We start from the raw sequence: 20,631 nt of genomic DNA, 5'->3' as shown, positions 1-20,631 counted from the left end.
TGTCCCCGACGTCAAAGTGGTCCCCAGGCTAAATGTCCGGTAACAAAGGGGGTTAAACTCAAGTCTGAAAACACCTACCGCATAACGGACGCTTTTGTAGTCACAGGGACATTTTTGATGAAAACATGAGGACCACTTTGAAGTCAGGGACACCTTTTAGGTCTCTACAGACGTGATACTAAATATTTGGAGAGTGTTCAAGTAGCTAAATACATAAACTCATCAGTAGTATCAAGTTTATGTATTTTAAAACTTTGAATTAAAGTACACCGTCAACACTTTTAGAGAATTTAGTAAAAAAGTAACTGAGTAAGGAGTATTTTGTGTTTGTTGGCTATATTGCCATCTTGCCATGTAATGACACATTACAGTTTACTTTAAAAGTTGTAACAGAAGTGTTGTAACAACCTGTGTCATTTGCAATGCTATATTAAAGGAAACAATAAGCCTATCTTTCATTAACTTGCCGAATGAGTGCTTTTAGAGCTCATTTTTCTGTAATGTGTCGTCCGCTGCAATTGACATTTGCTTTGTTCTTGAAAACCTTGACAATTTTGATCAATGTTTAATCACAGAGTATTTCAATACAGTGCTTGTGAGCTTGTTCTTGCAGTTTACCACCAGACGTTTTGAAATTGTAGGAAACTTTTGCTACAGTTATGCCAAAATTACGAAAAAGAACAATCGGTTGTTCGTTTGTTTGATTGGCATCGTTCTTCTGAGAAATTCCCGGAAAGCTAAGCAGCGTATTTTATCGTGAATTAAATCACGCCTTTATCGTGATACCAACACATTTATTCTCAGGCAACTCGCTGTCATGATATCGGTGTTATCTTAATATGTACATGTGGTGCAAAGTAGGGATATTTTCTCTTCAAAATATACCCACTTGAGATCAGAACGGAAAGACACTTAAGTGAAGGGTAATGCACGACATATTAGCCACGACTCGTCAAATACAGTAATTTTATATTCATACTTGGTACTTCGGGGAGCGTTCACCCTGAATAGAAGTACAAATCTAGGTAGATTCGGGTAATCCTTAAGGATCAATGGGTCATGATAAAATCTATTAGGCACTTGCTGAGGTTGCATTTTTTAGTGAATAAACACACCCTAACTCACTGCCTATTGATAAATCGTACTGTAACCTAGTATGCGCCCGTATAGCCGTCTTTGCTTGTAGGGTCTAGGGCGAAGTTTACCGTTCTTCAGGGTGTGAATGACGAGGCTGCATTTGATGTTGTTTGTAACGATTCAATAAGTTCATTATCTTGTACTGTAACGAAACACATTTTGAGGCAAGGTGTTTGATGTTTAAATTCCAACTATGTTTGGTGCTTGAAAATGGATGAGGGCTCAGGAGGAGGTCATGCATGGTACCACCCGGGGTCACTAGTGATGTGTGACTGTGACGACACATTAGAAATATGAATTTGTCTGAACGGTGGCTGTTATTATACCTATCGTGGTTAGATGAAATATCCTTTCTCTCTTTTTGCCACACTTTGGACTGCAATACGCAAAGATATTTGAAAATTCAGCGAAATGTTCGTCCGCTTTTTCATTGCTCCACTGTCTACAAATTGTGATATAGTGCACTAAAGAAATTGAATTTAATGAAACGTGTCGCTAAAGAAGAGACCCTAGGCATCAGACCTTTTACCCTTTGAAGAGATTTCACTCATTTTTGGTGAAAGCTTCAAAAGAAGGAAATCATTACAAATCCACTTGTGACGAAATAATCTTGTCTTTATTAAGATCTAAATCCGATCTAAACTACATTCATGATTTCCTTACTATTCGGTTTATCAGGTCGCGTCAAAACGTCTGAAAACCACTATTCATTTAAATATTGCATGAAAGAATGATGACTTAATTGACCGACACCTTTCTCAGTCTTTCGTCAAACTGCAATTGTTAATTAAACCAAGTCTCAGACTAGGATTTTTAATGTTTTGAAATCACCGTCAATATTTTCACTAAAATCTATATTCAAAATCTTCATGATATTAGTAAAGATTGCCATACTATAAAGCTCGAGTGAATTCTTGTGGTTCGGTGCATAAATTTAGAAGATATAAAATACTCACTCGACGTCATTGTGACCACAGTATATCTGCCGTCATAGTGTATTTGGAGAATTTCAAACTAGTCATTCTAATGTGTTTTTTCCGTCATTGAAATAGCTCGGCTATTACCGGTTCCACGACAACATTTTTTTACCACCCTACTCATTATGCCAATTGTTTTTTTCAAAGGAAGGGGAAAAACGATTTTCCTCCAAAAAGATACGATTTGGCCCGGTTGTTTCCAAGCCACTAAGATAAGGAGCGCCTCTATTTCTTTCCGTTTAAAACAATGAACATTAAAATACACAATATCAAAGTTAAACTTCAATATTAGTATTGTTTATTAACAAAAGGAGATACACTTAAAAGTAAATAAAGTTTAATTTCATTAACTATCAACTATCCAAAGCAGAGAGAGGGAAAAAGACATGAAAATCACAAATGCACAGAAAACACACAAAAAATAAACAAAAGGTGCACCAAGCTCTGATAGAATAAGATTGAATTTTTTGTCCATTGATAACAACGTTTTGTGCTTCGTGTCTGTCTTTGGTCGCCATCCTTGTTTTCTTTGTCCTTGCAATGCTGCTCAATACTTGACAGGTTGGCCTTTCTCGACGTTTGGCGTGTTGCAACATCTTGTTTTGACATGTCGGTATTCAACTCCCACTTTGCCAACCTGAGTAATAAAACTGACTTCTGGTTCCACCTGAGTGGTGGAGAAATTCTACTACTACAGCAAATGCTTAGCGACCCAAATCGCGGCCTTACATGAATCTTTCTCCTTCCAAGTTAGTTCGGACCATGTGCCAGTGTTTCTCTAATTTCGTCCATAATCTATTTTCAGTATTCAAGTGTAATTTTCTAAAATATTTTTTTCTAATTTACTCATTGTGATATCAGCATACAGTACCTTCGTTTCCATGGCTTTTCTGCAAACTCGACCATGACATTGACTATTGACATTCGAAACAGTTTCTTGTGAGGATGAAAGTGACATCATTCAAATTAGTTCTGGATTAAGATCTTCAGTCACGATGATAAATTGTGCCATCATTTCTTTAACTGCTTGAATTGCCTTGTTATAGGCTATTGGATGTTCATATACAGTGTCACTGCGGCAACGATGACTATGACAGACTTTCAGGCGAAGGGTGATGTCGTCAAAGAAGGGTGTAACGATTGAATTATGGGTGTAGAGAGAAGTCAAATAAGTGGACCATAGGATTTAATTCGTGGTCGACTTTAATTGTCGAACGATGACGGCGGAGTCGAAGATATGTGTCAGCTATATGAATTTTGAAGAGCACTTCAAAATTGTTTTTTTTATGGTTCTTGTTTGAGCTGCTTTTTAGTGTGAGAACAAGATCAACATTGGTTACAACATTAACACTACAATTTAGAGTAAATCTACTGATAAACCAATCTATTGGCCACGTCCTGTAATCAACAAACTACACTTTCTGTGCTATCCTATGGAGTCAGTCTCTCCGTTATCGATGCATCTGCTCAAATGATCACCTTAACCGGGCAGAGACAGTCTAAATCCCGTAAAGGAATTAAAAAGACCAAACCTTCCCAAATGCCATCAACAAAGCTTTAACTATCAGCAAGAGCAATCTTTTTCAATCCGCCCACACTATGCAATGAAGTCTGATGGTAATTTGGCAATACTCTGTCATTGAGTATAATGCCACCCTACCAAAAATACCGTAAATTCACAGTCAGACTGGCACGGAATATTCTTCAACCACTGGGGATTTTTCACGAACACACCTATTGTTGCCTGCTATCGGCATCAGCAAATATCAAGAAATTACTCGCTAGGGACAGAATTAAAGGCACCTGAAAGTCTCTCAAAAACACTGTCCCCTACAAAACCATCTCACGGACTAGCTTTATAACATGTTCCAACAATAACCAAGTTTTGAAATTGTTATGTACTCTAGACAACTTAATGTTTGGAAAACTGAATGTTGATTTCGTTAAAAACTGTAATATCACTCTGGCATCAGAACGCATACTGCATACTGAATCATTGTCATTTCGCTGCTCTGTGCAATGTGTTCTCAAAGAATGATGTTATCAGAAAACAACTCTGAACTTAATACTCAACACTTTGCACCCTCACGACACAAATAAAAAGGACTGGTAACAGGTACAGTCCACCAACGCGACCTTCGACGTCACTAACCTTAGGAGCCTCTATTTGTGTAAGTGAGGTAGCACAGTTTGCACTCTGCGATTCACAATAAAAAGTACAAAAAAACCAAACCAAACAAAAACGGAATTACGTCAATTAGCCCGTAATCATCTTTTGACTGAAAGGTGTCAATAATTTGAAACTGCAAACACTCAGAGGTAGAGAAAATATGTTTATAATTTGTACAGTCAAACAAAAAAGCTATGACCGACGACTATTATCTTGTGGCAGGTGCGTGCTGCATCACAGTATAGCAATTTTATTGATCATAACCTATTGCTGTCAGTTATCGTCGGATAGCAGAATGCCAGCAAAGACCCACTAACAATAACAATAAAGATGGAAATCCGGGCAAAGATAGAGTTGTACATACTTTAACATATCGCCATAGTGTTCTGAATTGTTGTGTCGACTACAATTGTACTGTGAAATACATTATTTTATGTGTTTGTCAGGACATAACATATTAAGATAAAACAATGCTTTAGTTGAATTTCAAACTGCTGATGTTCTTGCTTTAATGTCAACATGCCGATTAATTACACATGCACGTACATACTGTATTGGCAAGGCAAACATTTACATTTCTAATGGGAATGTTTGAAGACTACCAGACACTCTATTGACAACAAACGAAAGTATACTCGACACAGGAGGGTTACCTGAATTTGAAGGATAACGGAAAGGATCCTTTGCGTGTTTGATATGATATCATACTCCTACCAGACCCGGAAAAGTAAACAAAGTAAACCCGGTGACCTTTTTGATTCCAAAGAGTGAACTTTGACACCAATTTATCATGCATGTAGCATTAACTCGTAAAAGTGGCCCTCTTTGGTTGTTACCAGCAACGTGTTCCTTTCTTATATCCCGTTCTCCTTATAAAATGATCGTTGTGGTGGTTATATTACACAGGTGGTAATTTTGCCATGGGAACGTCGACACGGGGGCCAGGAGTCAACGCTTCAACATAGCGTTGTGTGAGATAACGCTGAAGCCGCTGGTTGATAGCCAGCAATATTAACTTATCTGCAAAGTATGAGTATCAGTAACACCGCATAGTTATTGTGACTGAGAAGCGGGTGTGAAGGGAATCTGCGTGATGACGTGACCAACATGAGAGTATGGTACTGTGACCGATATAACACTACCTAAGGGTGAACGACTTCTAAGAATTAATGAGCTTGCTCGGGGTCTCTACATCCTTGTTCCGGGGCCGCTTCAGCCTGGTTTTAGCATCCCGGCAAAGCCATAATCATCCAAATTGAACCTACTGTGAACAATTCAGGCAATTTAAGACATAATTTAGCCTTTGGAACTTGTCAACAGACGAAGTCGGGATCAACTGTATCATATAAAAACTGTGACTATGGTCTTGTCAGCATCAGGCTTCGAGAAAAACATGCAGCCATGATAAACAACCATAACTAAGCATTGATTTTAGATGGAGAGACGCGTGCGGTGGTTTGAAAGTCTGTAGCTGATAGGCTGATTAAATATATGCCAAATATTCAGCCAACCAATAGGCACCAAGAGGCTGCTGCTTCACAGGGATGATGTATATTACCCGTTTATGGGCAGGGTTAAGGCACTGGCAAGCGGCATTTGCTCTCCCGTGTAGGTGTGATCGAATTGTCAGCAAATGCGCTGATCTGACCGTACCCTATTAATATACTTTGTCTCGCGTGAGTAAAAACTTTTATATGGACAAAAATGACTTTCTCGTAATGCTCTTTTCGCCCAATCAATGATCATCTATTGAATTCACTTCTATAGCTATAACGACGACCTAACTATTACGTGTTTGACTCTCATATCCGGAAAAACGATATTCCACACCTGTACTTTATAATGGTTCCTTCTTCGACTAGAAATACTTATATATCATTTCGTATTAAGTTTTAGACTTTTCATAGACATCCATCGGCCCCTAACGTTAATTTTATATTATTCTCCATACCACAAACGTTTCCTACAAGGAATTACGTCGTCAAAAATGTCTCTTGTTGGACCCATCGCCAGCGTTGTGGTTGCAGCTGTAGCCGTCATCGTTTACATTGTGAGCGTGGCGACCAATTACTGGGTGGTGATTTCGACTGCTACCACCAAATCCTACTATGGCTTGTGGCAATTTTGCCAAAGCGTCCCAGGATTAAGTGCCTGTACAGCTTTTCCCAGTGCTTCACTGACAGGTTAGTGATTATCGATTTGGGTGAAAGTTGGAAGTAGGATATAGAAAATCAAGGCATTGACGGGAAGACTATGCCAGACATGCTATCATGGGTAACGAATGTACCGTTATCCTTAAAGTGTGTACATCCGGTTATGATGGAAGTATTTTTTGTAATAAGGGATACTGAAAATTAGCAATGAACTTGTGTTAATGAAAGTTATAAGATTATCAAAGTAAAGATGATAGCAACTTTGCGTAAGATTTGTGATAGTAAACACATTACGTACGAAAATTTTGCAGCTTTCGTTTTTGATAGACTGCTTAAATGGAGACGGAAATTTAACATGCGGTGTCGACTCACGTGTAGGCTCTTATTTTTGCTAGCTTGACTACAAAAATCATCATGCTTCAAGTTGGCCGTTTTATACATGTCTTAAAGACACTGGCTGTACGTCAAAATTTAAGCCTATACTCAATCTATAAGTTTGCTGCAATAATTGTTGGGTACGTCCATGCCCCGGCTTTTTCGATCGTGTTGGCTGTGTAGCGCCAGCCAGTATAGCTACAATGCCATCCCATAGACAGCGCTCGGCGCTTACAACAAACACGACAGAAGCAAGCTGGCACCTAGCTCATTGGCCACAATTACTGCAGCTTTCTTTAATTCGCCAAAAAATGTGTCACAGCAGCTAGACTCACACTGAGTGTTAACGTGTTGAAACGAAATACGACGGTGTGATTGACACATAACTTTGGCTGCCTCAATAAAGCCAATCATCATAAATTCGGTAAAAATATCCTGCATACCTTTTCCGACTTGCAACAATGGAATCTAGCATTTTGCCTCTCAAGCGATATATAAAAAGCTGCCCAAAATACTGACATTTCGCTTAATTCAGCAGAGAGATATGATCGTTAAATAGGAGCGCACGTGGAACTTAATTTTAATCCTTTGTATTGCATCTTCATTTAATTTTCACCACTTCCAGTCTTTTACTCGTCTTTAATATCCTCGAGAAATAAATTCCCTGTACGGGGATTTTTCAACTTCTTTCCTGTCAAAGTGGCCTCACAGTTTAAGTATACGAACAAATTTGAATTTAAAAGGGCATGTAACTTCTATTAATACCTTCATTGACATGTCGTCCCGACACGGAGCTACAGACATTGATCATTGCTCGATGACACCATTTGTATTCGTTGGTCGACTTTCATTTTGATATTTTCAAATATACAAAAAACTTTAATTAATCAATATTCAGTGTTCGACGTAAGGTCGACATTACAGAATAAACGAACGTCTAAAATTGAGTAGAATCAATGAAAAAGGAAGCATTTCCTCTCTTTTCTTGGCTTTAGCATGTTTCTTTTGAAATTGCTTCTCGAGACATGGTTTGTTTGACGATAATTCACCAGATGTACTCAGTCACTCGCTGTGTCGCTGATTTTAGTTTCCTTCAAGGCCCGATATGGAACTCATGACATTTAGTCTACAAATAATTTCGCTACAGCACTGTCACGTTATAGAAAAGCATAATATCCATTATATGTAATTTAGTGATCGGTTAACTGTCGGTCCTCGCGTATCCGAATTAGCGTCCCGTAAGATTTTGTGAACGTCTTTGAGAAGAAGTCAGGGATTGATGCGTACAGTGAAGACATAAGTCTAAAGATTGTAAAGCGTGCTACGTGAGTTGCAATGGCGTGTCTGGCGACTGGGACTTAGGTTGAATGCGCCTCGAAAATGAAATAGTGACTCGAACTTTTGCTTAAACAATAAAACTTTCAACCATTCTCTTGCCAAATCAAGTCTTAACAAATCTTATGGGTCACCATGCAAAGTTTGGTACCAGAGAAACATTTCACCCAACATTTACTGGTGTTTCAAATTCAAAATGACCACAGACGTTGTGTAAACTCTATAGGGAAAAATAAAACTGTGACTGTGAAAAATGTTGTTGCGCTAAGAGCTTTAAAATGATCTTCAATAAGTTGTAGAGCAATAAAGAATTATAGAAAATGCTTTAGCTGGTTGATAGCTAGATGCAAACATTAACTTTCTTGCGAAGTATGCGTATCAGTAACACCGCGTTAAATAGTTAGTTAAATATGCAAGTGAAAACTTATCTAACTTGACACTGCTCAGTGCTTCACGCTACCATTAAATATTTATCAGAACAATATCAGTAGTCGGTTTCACTAAATTTGGTGCCACAATTTCAGAGTTATATCACTAATTACGAATTCCATTAAATATGCAAATGAATCCTTAATTAAATTCATACTACTTTATGCTTCACAACACAGTCAGATATCTGTCGGATCAGTATTTGCAGCAGATTTAATCAAATTTGGTGCAGTTACTATGGAGTCTTATGACCGATAACAAAACTTCATTAAAAATGCAAGTGACTAAATTATTTATTAACTTGACTCTGCTCAATGCTTTTCAGTATAATTAGATGTCTATCATATCAATAATTGTAGTAGGTATCATCAAATTTTGTATGGAATTTAAGAGTTATATCACTAATTACAAAAGTTCATTAAAGGTATAAATGAGCAGTTGATTAACATGACACTCACAGTATCATCATAATATTCTGAGATTGTCATCTTTGAAAAGTTTCATGAAATTTTGTGCAATATATCTTGATATATATATCAACACTTTCAATGCTGTCTCCATAGGAAATCATTAATTGAAAAAAAAAGATATGTCATAACTTCATTAATATGCTAGCCACACTAACCGAAATCTGACCGATTCTTGCAAGTAGCGTATTGTACCTGTCAACCAAATCTAACTAAAATCCGTTCAGGCGTTTTTGAGATATCAAGTAAACAGAGAGACAGAGAGACAGACAGACAGACACACAAACACGGACAGACAGACATCGCTATGACATTAGCTCACGTGTGTAAACACGTTAGCTAAAAACTGTGCCTCAAGTCTTATCAGCATCAGGCTCCGAGAAAAATATGCAGCCATGATGAACAGACACATCTAAGCATTAATTTTAAGTGGAGAGGCGTGTGCGGCGGCTAGAAAGTCTGCAGCTGATAGGGTGATTAAATACATGCCAGTGATATTGAGCCAATCAAAATACTCCTGCTTCCCTGGGATGCTCTATATTACTGAAAGGGATTAAGGCACTTAGAAGCCGCATTTTCTCTGCCGTGCAGATGTGGTCGGAATGTCAGCAGAGGCGTTGATCTAATTGTAGCCTATTTATATAGATTGTCGCACATACCACAGGCGGCCCAATCACTATTAATAAGCTTATTATTGAGTTTTTCTCAGTTTTCTCTATCACTGTCAGCCCCTCTCCTTTTCTTCATGCTCTGACTGATCGTAGTAAATAAAATAGATGACTATATAGCCTAACCTATAGCCTCAACTCTTTATTTATTTTACACCCTATTATAAGGATGTTTATTTCTCATATACACATCTTGTAATTATTTAGTCGACACAACTAATTATGCCAGTCCGTGGACTTATCAAGGGTTGGTCAACATTGCAAAGATAGAGATGTAAATGAAAAAGGAGTAACCTTTCCTATCTTTCGCGATGTTGACTAACCCATAAAATCCCTGATAAGCCCACGGATTAGCATAATTAGTCATGTTGACTATTTAATTACAAGATGTGTGTATATGAGAGATAAACGTCCGTGTAATGGGGTGAAGAATAAATAAAGAGTCAAGAGGCTAGGTTAGGCTATAAAGTCATTTATTTTTATTTACTACGATCAGTCAGAGGATGAAGAAAAGGAGAAGAACTGATAGAGAAAACTGAGAAAAACTCAATAATAAGCTTATTAATAGTGATTGGGCGGCCTGTGCACATACTTAGAACTTCGAGATATGGACATAGGCAAAAGACCATTTTCTCTCAATGTTCTCTTGTCCTTTCGATGATCATCAATTGAATTCATTTCACTATGCCTCTAACAATGACGTAACCATTACCCGTGTGGCTCTCGTATCGACATTTCGCCCCTGTACTTTATAATGGTTCCTCTTTCGTTCGACGACCAATACTATATCCTATAAATCATTTCGTAGTAAGTATAAGCCTTTTCTTAAGCATCCATCGGCATCTAACGTTCATTTTATATCGTTCTTAATACCATGAACGTTTCCTGCAAGATATTAGACAATTAACAATGTCTCTTATCCGACCCATCACCGGTGTTGTGGTGGCAGCTGTAGCAGTCATTTTTTACATTGTGAGCGCAGCGACCAATTACTGGTTGGTGATTTCGGCTGTAAGCAGCAAATCTTACTATGGTTTGTGGCAATTTTGCCAAAGCGCCCCAGGATTAAGTGCCTGTATAGCTTTTCCGAGTGCTTCACTGACAGGTTAGTGGTTATCGCTTCGGCGAAAGTTGGAAGTAGGATATAGGAAATCCAGGCATTGACGAGAAGACTGTGCCGGACATGTTATCATTGGTAACGAAGGTATCGTTATCCTTAAAGATTGTACATCCGGTTAGGACAGAAGTATTTTTTAGTTAGAGATACTGAAAAATTAGTAATGAAGTTGTCTTAGTAAGGGTTTTAATAGTAGCGAACTAAAGATGATAGCAACTTTGCGTAAGATTTGTGATAATTCACACATCCTGTAGGAAAATTAAGCAGTTTTCGTTTTAGATAGACTTCTTAAATTGAGATGAAAATTTAGCGTGCGATGTTGACTCACTTGTATGCTCATATGTATTTGTTCGAGCTTGACTACACAAATTAGTTTGCATGAAGTTTGGAGACTAACAGGCTCCCTATTGACAGCGCTGTATACTTGACATAGGAAGGGATACTTTATTTTGGAGGATAAGGGATAATAATACATGGAAATTAACTGTCAACATTAACAAAACCAAAATCATTGTTTTTAGAAGGGGTGGAAGTCTGAAAAAGAACGAAAGATGGTTTTATAATGGGCAACGAGTGGCAGTAACCTCCTTTCAAAGTTACCTGGGTATTGTTCTTTCATGGACTGGGCAGTGGTTCTAGCCCAAAAAAGTCTGAGTGAACAGACCAATAAGGCTCTTTTTAGTTTGAAAAGCTGTCTATGTAAATTTGGTAATATTCCAGCAACAATGGCTTTAAAAATATGACTGTAAAATCATGCCAATCCTCCTGTATGGCTGTGAAATTTGGGGATTTCATCCTGCACCAGACGTTGAAAAAATCCACAACAATATGCTGCGTTATATCCTCAGTTCATATCATAATAACTCAATTATTGCAATGAGGGGGGAATTTTGGCAGAGTGTCTTTAAGAGTACCAAGATATCTTAGAATTGTTAAATATTGGCTCAGAATTGTAAAAATGGATAGAAACAGGCTCACCCACAAATGTTATGTATTTCAATTAGACAATATTGATGTAATCAGGTACGACTTTTGGGCAAAGAGTGTAAGACACTTATTACAAAGTTATGGTTTTGGGGAAGTCTGGAACCAACAAGGGGTGGGCAATGAATGTGCTTTTTTAAATATCTTCAAACAGAGATGTATCGATATTGACATGAAATCATGGCTAGAAGATATGAGTAAATCAAAGAAACTGAGTACTTATTCAACATTTAAAAAACAACTTATTTTTGAGCCATATTTGAACTTTATTGATAACCTGTATTTGAAATAGCATTATCAAAATTTAGAATTTCCGCACATACTTTAAAAATAGAGACTGGCAGATGAAATAATATTCCGAGAATTGACCGAATATGTAAAATGTGTAATTTGAATCTTGTCAAGGATGAGTTCCATTTTCTATTTGTCTGCCCGAAGTATATAAATTTAAGATGTAAATATATTACCACATATTATTCTAATCCACCGCTTGAATATAGATTTGCGATACTTCTTTCCACATAAAATACTGCTACTTTGAGAAATTTAAGCAGATATATTTTCTATGCCACACAACTCGAGGAGAATGTACTGCTTAACCAGGACAACAGTCTGTAACTTTTCCAGTGTTTGTAATACTGTATAAAATGTTATTTACTAGCGATCCTTACAATGTATCGCTAACGTTTGTACTTCATGGCCGGAGGCCAATAGTTCTGAAATAAAGAATCTATCGATAAGGGAGAGGATCCCTTGCGTGTTTTTTTTTTTTTTTTTTTTTGCGCGGGGCGGGGGGATATGTTTTACACACGGCTACCAGACCCGGAGAAGTAAACAACGCAAACCCAGTGACCTGTGTTGAATCCAAAGAGTAAACTTTGATAGCAATGCTCTATGCCTGTAGCAATAGCTCATAGTTGTTTTGACTGAGAAGCAGGTGTGAAGGGGGATGTGTCGGCATGATGACGTGACCAACATGAGTGAATGGTACTGTGACCGATACAACATTACCTAACGGTGAAGCGACCTCTTGGCTTGGTCGCAGTCTCTGCATCCGTGTTCCGAGGCAACGTCAACCTGGTTTTTGGATCCTGGCAAAGCCATAATCATCCAAAATACCTAATATGAATAATTCAGGCAATTTAAGACATAATTTAGGCTTTAGGACTTGTCAATCGACTAAGTTGGAATCAACTGTATGATACAAAAACTGTGACTCTAGTCTTATCAGCATCAGGCCTCGAGAAAAATATGAACAGCCATATCAAAACATTTATTTCAAATGGAGAGGCGTGTGCGTGGTTTGAAAGTCTGTAGCTGATAGGCTGATTAAATACATGCCAGTGATATTCAGCCAACCAATAGGCTCCTGCTGTACAGGGATGCTGTATATTACCCATTTATGGGCAGGGTTAAGGCACCGACAAGCCGCATTTGCTCTCCCGTGTAGGTGTGATCGAATTGCCAGCAGATGCGCTGATCTGACCGTAGCCTATTTTTATACTTTATATCGCGTGAGTAAGAACTTTTATATGGACAAAAATGACTTTCTCTTACTATTCTCTTCGTCCAATCAATGATCATTTATTGAATTCACTTTTATACCTATGACGGCGACGTAAGTATTTCGTGTTTGGCTCTCATATCCGGAAAACGACATTTCATACCTGTACTTTATAATGGTTCCTTCTTTGACTCGCAATACTTAATCATATAAATCATTTCGTACTAAGTTTTAGCCTTTTCATAGACATCCATCAGCCCCTAACGTTAATTTTATATCATTCTTCATACCGCAAACGTTTCCTACAAGGAATTACGTCGTCAAAAATGTCTCTTGTCGGACCCCTTGTCAGCGTTGTGGTGGCAGCTGTAGCAGTCATCGTTTACATTGTGAGCGTGGCTACCAATTACTGGGTGGTGATTTCGACTGTAAGCAGCAAATCCTACTATGGCTTGTGGCAATTTTGCCAAAGCGTCCCAGGATTAAGCGCCTGTACAGCTTTTCCCAGTGCTTCCCTGACAGGTTAGTGGTTATCGCTTCGGGGAAAGTTGGAAGTAGGATATAGAAAAATCAAGGCAGTGACGAGAAGACTATGCCGGAGATGCTATCATGGGTAACGAATGTACCGTTGTCCTTAAAGTTTGTACATGCGGTTACGATGGAAGTATTTTTTGTAATCAGGGATACTGAAAATAAGCAATGAACTTGTGTTAATGAAAGTTTTAAGATTATCAAAGTAAAGATGACAGCAACTTTGCGTAAGATTTGTGATAGTAAACCCTTTACGTAGGAAAATTTTGCAGCTTTCGTTTTTGATAGACTGCTTAAATGGAGACGGAAATTGAACATGCGGTGTCGACTCACGTGTAGGCTCTTATTTTTGCTAGCTTGACTACAAAAATCATTATGCTTCAAGTTGGTCGTTTTATACATGTCTTAAAGGCACTGGCTGTACGTCAAAATTTAAGCCTATACTCAATCTGTAAGTTTGCTGCAATAATTGTAGCCTACATCCGTATCCCGGCTTTTTCGATCGTGTTGGCTGTGTAGCGCCGGCCAGTATAGCTACAATGCCATCCCATAGAAAACGCTCGGCGCTACACAGCAATCACGACAGAGAAAAGCTGGCACCCGGCTCATTGGTCGTAATTATTGCAGCTTTCTTTAATTCGCGAAAAATCATGTCACGGCAGCTCTACTCACACTGAGTGTTAACGTGTTGAAACGAAATACGACGGTGTGATTGACACATAACTTTGGCTGCCTCAGTAAAGCCAATCATCATAAATTTCGTTAAAATATCCTGCATACATTTTCTGACTTGCAACAATGAAATCTAGCATTTTGCTTCTCAAGCGATAAATAAAAAGCTGCCAAAAATACTGTCATTTCGCTAAATTCCGTAGAGAGATATGATCGCTAAATAGGCGCGCACGTGGAACTTGTAGAGTCATATGTGCTTTTCATTGCATCTTCATTTAATTTTCACCACTTCCAGTCTTTTTCTCGTCTTTAATATGCTCGAGAAATACATTCCCTGTACGGGGATTTTTCAACTTCTTCCCTGCTAGAGTGGCGTCCCACCAGTTTAAGTATACGAACAAATTTGAAACTTGACAAAACATGTAACTTGTTAATACCTTCATTGACATGTCGTCCCACAGGGGCTACAGACACTGATCATTGCTCGATGACACAATTTTTGTATTTGTTAGTCGACTTTCATTTTGATATTTTCGAAATGTACAAAAAAAACTTTAATTAACCAATGCTGTTCGAAGTAAATTCGACATACAAAATAAGACATTACATAAGACATTACAGAACGACTAAAATTGTATAACTCAATGAAAAAGTAAGTATTTCCTCTCTTTTCTTGGCATTAGCATGTTTCTTTTGAAATTGCTTCTCGAGACAAGGTTGTATCGGAAAATACTCGCATGGTTTGTTTGACGATAATTCACCAGATGTACTCACTCGCTGTGTCGCATGACATTAGGTCTACATAATTTCGCTACAGTACTGTCACGTTACAGAAAAGCATAATATCAATTATATGTAGTTTAGTCATCGGTTAACTGTCGGTCCTCGCGTATCCGAATTAGCGTCTCGTAAGATTTTGTAAACGTTTTTGAGAAAGAAGTCAGGGATTGATGCGTACAGTGAAGACATAAGTCTAAAGATTGTAAAGCGTACTACGTGAGTTGCAATGGCGTGTCTGGCGACCGGGACTTAGCTTAAATGCGCCTCGAAAATGAAAGAGTGACTCGAACTTTTGCTTAAGCAATAAAACTTTCAACCATTCTCTTGCCAAATCAAGTCTTAACAAATCTTATGGGTCACCATGCAAAGTTTGGTACCAGAGAAACATTTCACCCAACATTTACCGGTGTTTCAAATTCAAAATAGCCACAGACGCTGGGTAAACTCTATAGGGAAAAATAAAACTCTGACTGTGAAAAATGTTGTTGCACTAAGAGCTGTAAAATGATCTTCAATAAGTTGTAGAGCAATAAAGAATTATAGAAAATGCCTTAGCTAGAAAATACTAGTATGTCCCCGAGCCGCATTCGACCTTAGTGAGTGATAATGTCGTGTATCAAAAACGAAAGACAAAATATAAATTTGTGTATTCAAAGCTAGACAAACAATCATGACAGATATCTGATATGCCCATAAATCTATTCATCTAATACGTCAATAAATCAGGCTTAGAGATGTATATTACAACGGGCAGGTATGTTTGCCATCCATTCGACCTGACCAATAACGGGTTCTACCGGTTATTCTACTTCAAATTCTTCTATGTTTTTGGATCGTAAAACCATAAGACCACCGGGTTGAAATTCCTACCTTGCCAACCATAGCTACAGCAACAACATAGTTTTTATGTCATGTGTCTTGTTTACACAAATTTATTACCTTGTGAATGTTTTCTTTCGTTTTGTTATCACTGTAATAAATCAACGATGCTATAGTATGTAACACTGCCATCATGATTGCTTTAAGGCTGAATATGCGTCTCGCTATTTAAAACGTTCAAATCTGGCACAAACGTCCCTTGCCAAAACTTTGCCCCTTTTTAGTAAAAAAGAATAAAATGTAGGTGTCAACGTTCACAATTGCGTACTAGAGAAACAAATTGTCCAATATTACCGACATTTGGAATTCAAAATGGCCGCCACCATATGTTTGTGAAAAATACATTTCCCGATTTTGTCAAAATATGCCGGTAAAAGATTTACTCCCTGATCTTGCATTAGCGCCCACAACTCGCAGACGGAAAAATTATTCTAACATTTTTAGAATCCATTAGACCTGTCGATGAGGCGCATCCTACCTTAATCCGATATCAACATGTACTCAATCATAGTGCGATAGGGGGTCGTAAAAGTTTGAAGTGTTTCACGACCCCATTTCTACACCGATTCGAAGCTTATAAAAAGTGGCTTCTCGGGAAAGAAAGAGTGCAAGATGTCGTTCTAGCCATTCTCAATTACGTACCTGTCACATATTTGCTTTACGATTCTGAAGTTTTAAAAGATGAATATTGGTTGTCAATTCTGATAGCCACTTTTCCATACTTTACATTTGAAGTCATTTTGAGCAAGAATGTTCACTGACGAAAGATTATCAGTGTGGTCCAGGGCAAATTTAAGTGTGTCGGAAGAAGGGATGGAATGACTTGTTTGAAAAGACTCAGTAAACCTTGCAAGGGGCATATAGTAGAATATTATTCATGTTATCTTAATTAGTGACACCAGAGAAATCTATGTCAATTTGACTGTATAACACCATAGCTATGCTCACCTTGAGAGATATTGAATGTACTTGCCAACAGAAAACTAATCAAGGATCATATACCAACTATACATCTGCTATCATATTGCTGCAATGCTATCAATACTTGACAACACGTGATTTCAAGAGTGTTAAGAAAATTGAAGCATTATGATGGCAAAGGTGTAAAACATGACCGACTTTGTATCATCATGAAAACACATAGGCAGTAAAATCTTTAATTCATTTATCTGAATCACAATGTAATTTTCGAAAAAAAACTGTTTCTATAGTGTTAAAGAGCGTGATATGCAATCTTAAAGCTCCCGGCTTATTTTCAAAACATTAACATCAATAAATGGTCCAGACTTTCATTTTCCCCTTTTCAACGAAATTGTGCTTACATTATATCTAATTATGAAAAGTACATTCTTTCAATTATTGGCGATTCTTTGTGGTAGCATTCCATCAACTGTAATTTTAATTTATTCACTATTATTGTCCGTCACATATATTTTCATGCTTTGTGGAAGTGGTCGGCGTTGAATTACAATGCATGCTAAACGTTCATATCACCTAACAGTATATAACTTTTTGCCGACTAAAATTCAGTTCGACTAAAACTTACATACAAATCAACAATATTTTTGGGAGACGATCCTTGTTATGCTATGATGCCGTATAGTCACATGTCTTCTGCTTTCTCTTTATGCAGCATACATGGAGGCTACCCGTGGTCTGATGTTGACAGCGGTAATAGTCGCCGTGATATCATGGATACTTGCTTTAGCAGGATTGATTGGGAAAGGCACTGGGCAATCTTTCATCAAAAAATTCACGAAGACTTTCTGGACAATCAATGGTTTGATCTTCTGCGCAACAGGTACGCAATATAGAAGTTCAAATTCCATCGTTTTTCTAACGCTCCCTTGGCTTCACCCATTTCTTCCCGTTCGCCATTGGTCTACTTTTAAAATAAACAGTTTTAATCATCATCAGAAAAACTAATGATAATCGTTATAGAAACCCTACAATCTATTTCCCTTTCTTTTTTTCTAATTAATACGTTCTTACGTATAATTAATATATGAATCATGTCTATCGGTTAGTGTTTTAGCCACGCATCATTGTTGTGCACATGCGCCTTGTACGAACACAATCACGTACTCACGAAAAAAGCTGGATATTCGAATATTTAATGAATTCAACGACATGGGGAAATGAGAAATTGAGAGAGAGAGAGAGAGAGAGAGAGAGAGAGAGAGAGAGAGAGAGAGAGAGAGAGAGAGAGAGAGAGAGAGAGAGAACTCTGTCCTACCCATTAAAGATCTAAATATTTATATTTTTGTAGGTTTACTGGTAATGATTGGTACGACTGTGTTTGCGGTTGAAACGAACAAAGATTATGGTGGACGTGGTATCGATTATTCGTTCGGTTATTCCATCATCCTTGGTTGGGTCTCCATTCCTCTCGGTGTCATTGCCGCAGCTCTGCTCACCTACTTCCTTCGCGCCATGTGTGACGACGAATAAATTTTTAATGGGCACAGTAATAATGATATGCAAGGCTGCAATAATAGCCAAAAAGGAATAGCTAAATCTCTATACTAAGCTTAGTTTCTGTTAATGTGTTGAATGCAAAACGATCATTAAATCCTGCAGCACTTCTGTTTTAAAGTTTTGATTGTGCGATGGTCAAATTAGGCTTTGTAAGCTGTCACTGAAAAAATACTTGGTACAACTGTATATCCGGTTAGCATTTTTTGCTTATTATGACTTTATTCTAGCATGCAGTTTTGAGTAATGTTTCATTTTATAAAATCAGAGATCTGTGATTCTCATACCCCTGCATTTCGGGCGAAAGAGAAAATAGATAGACATGACTAATGATACTTCGCGAAGGAAGTAAAAAGATCCGGGAAAAATCTTTGTTTTCAATATAATGAAGTTATGCAAATGCTAATTTGAAGTTACTGCCTATGCCGGATCAATTGAAGAATAGATGTCCAAAAATAAGAACAAAAGCAAATAGAGCTTGGAGCAAACGTATTTTGTATGTTAAATCAACTATGTTTATTTCAATGTTACGTGGTGCAGCTGATGAGTACCGTTATGGAAAAACAAAAACAACTGAGAGTTGAATCCACTGTGAACATTATGTAAATATCATATGCCTTTAAGGGGTTTTGTTCGGTAATGATTTCATGACAGTAACAGGAATCGTTCTGACATATCACGTATCTCTCTCCAGTGGCTGTTTATCTTTCCTTATTTATATCACGCTGCCTATATGATTGTGTTAAAACGTTACCATTAATTGAGGCCTTTTAATGAAATGTGAAAAGGTCTCATGGATTACACAGGACTGAAAGATTTGTCGCTTGAGGGCGCTCTCTCCCCTACCCTCTTGAGCGCAGAGAGCGTTCTCGGTGTAGGATTTCACTTGGTCGATATTAATTCTATCGTGCTGCATTTCGGATAACGCATATGCAAAATATACAGCAAAATTGATTTTTTTGCGTCATTTTATAGTAAATCCCTACACAGCATAGGGTGAACTAACCTGTAAGCTTGTTTTATTTGTTTGTAGAACACTCATTAAAAGTATTCTTTCCATTTGCTGTTTGACATGAAGTCATCAGTCTCCATTTGTCTGCATGTCACATGATGTGTCCATAAACTGTTACTTCAAAATTTGTATTATGTAATTTCAGCAATAATAGTGAATGTATTCAACAGCATGCAATAGGTCGATAAACAATTGCCATCTCGAAATTCGTTAAAGAAAAGGTGTTTGGTGTTCTAGTTTTTGCCTTTTTTTTCTGGGTCAAAAGTGTCAAAAAGAATATGACAAGCAAAGGCTGTTTATTATCACACCATCAGATGTTTGCGGCGCTGATAATTCACTTGTGAAAAGTTAGCAGGATGATACTTTGCAAGCCTTAGTATTGTAAACGACTTTATGAGAACGCGAAATCACTGTCTAGTTGTACATAATATGACTAGGCGCTATCTAATTGTGGAAACGCAGCTATCTGTTGGCGGGGTTGCGTGCGTCTTTATGTGGGTCAAAGGTCAACCCCGCCACGGGTTGACCTTTGACCCACATAAAGACGCACGCAACCCCGCCAACAGATAGCTGCGTTTCCACAGACGTACGCAACCCCGCCAACAGATAGCTGCGTTTCCACAGCTAGGCGCTATCTAATTGTAACACATGACATAACAGTGGTCCACCGTTCATAGAAGGATAACTCGATATGAAGTCACCAATGCTTGGTTTTGCTAATTGAATTGCGTGAACATACCATACCTACCTCTTCACTTCTGATTCGTTCAATGTACGTTTACACATATTTACCCCGAAGCAGAACCCTGTCACTCAGGCTGTTTTGCCCAGAAACCACTGCAGCTTTTTGGGGTAGGGCGCCATCTAGCACTATTATTCTAAATTTTTATACGTCATATCAGGATTCTGCCTGAAGTAAAATGGTCCTTTACCCAGTATTTTGTCGGCCTATGGCGTTAAATGTTA

General features: G+C 37.9%; 1 protein-coding gene across 2 annotated transcripts; it reads left to right on the top strand.

Annotated features, from left to right (window-relative positions):
• The first annotated feature begins 5,943 nt into the window (after positions 1-5,943).
• On the top strand, positions 5,944-18,826 carry LOC139125855 (lens fiber membrane intrinsic protein-like). 2 transcript variants are annotated; one of them, XM_070691953.1, is made up of 4 exons: positions 5,944-5,960; positions 6,255-6,467; positions 17,812-17,979; positions 18,448-18,826. In XM_070691953.1, exons 2-4 carry the CDS (start codon positions 6,272-6,274, stop codon positions 18,627-18,629), a joined length of 546 nt encoding a protein of 181 aa, XP_070548054.1. In that variant the 5' UTR covers positions 5,944-5,960; positions 6,255-6,271; the 3' UTR covers positions 18,630-18,826. The 2 variants fall into 2 exon arrangements, with proteins under 2 accessions (XP_070548054.1, XP_070548053.1); XM_070691952.1 differs by lacking the exons at positions 5,944-5,960; positions 6,255-6,467 and adding an exon at positions 13,363-13,838.
• The last annotated feature ends 1,805 nt before the right edge of the window (positions 18,827-20,631 follow it).

The sequence above is a fragment of the Ptychodera flava genome, assembly GCF_041260155.1.
Source record: "Ptychodera flava strain L36383 chromosome 3 unlocalized genomic scaffold, AS_Pfla_20210202 Scaffold_26__1_contigs__length_13983176_pilon, whole genome shotgun sequence".
Taxonomy (NCBI): Eukaryota; Metazoa; Hemichordata; class Enteropneusta; family Ptychoderidae; genus Ptychodera; species Ptychodera flava.
Note: the sequence above shows the minus strand (reverse complement) of the source record. Positions and strands in the feature narration are given on the sequence as shown.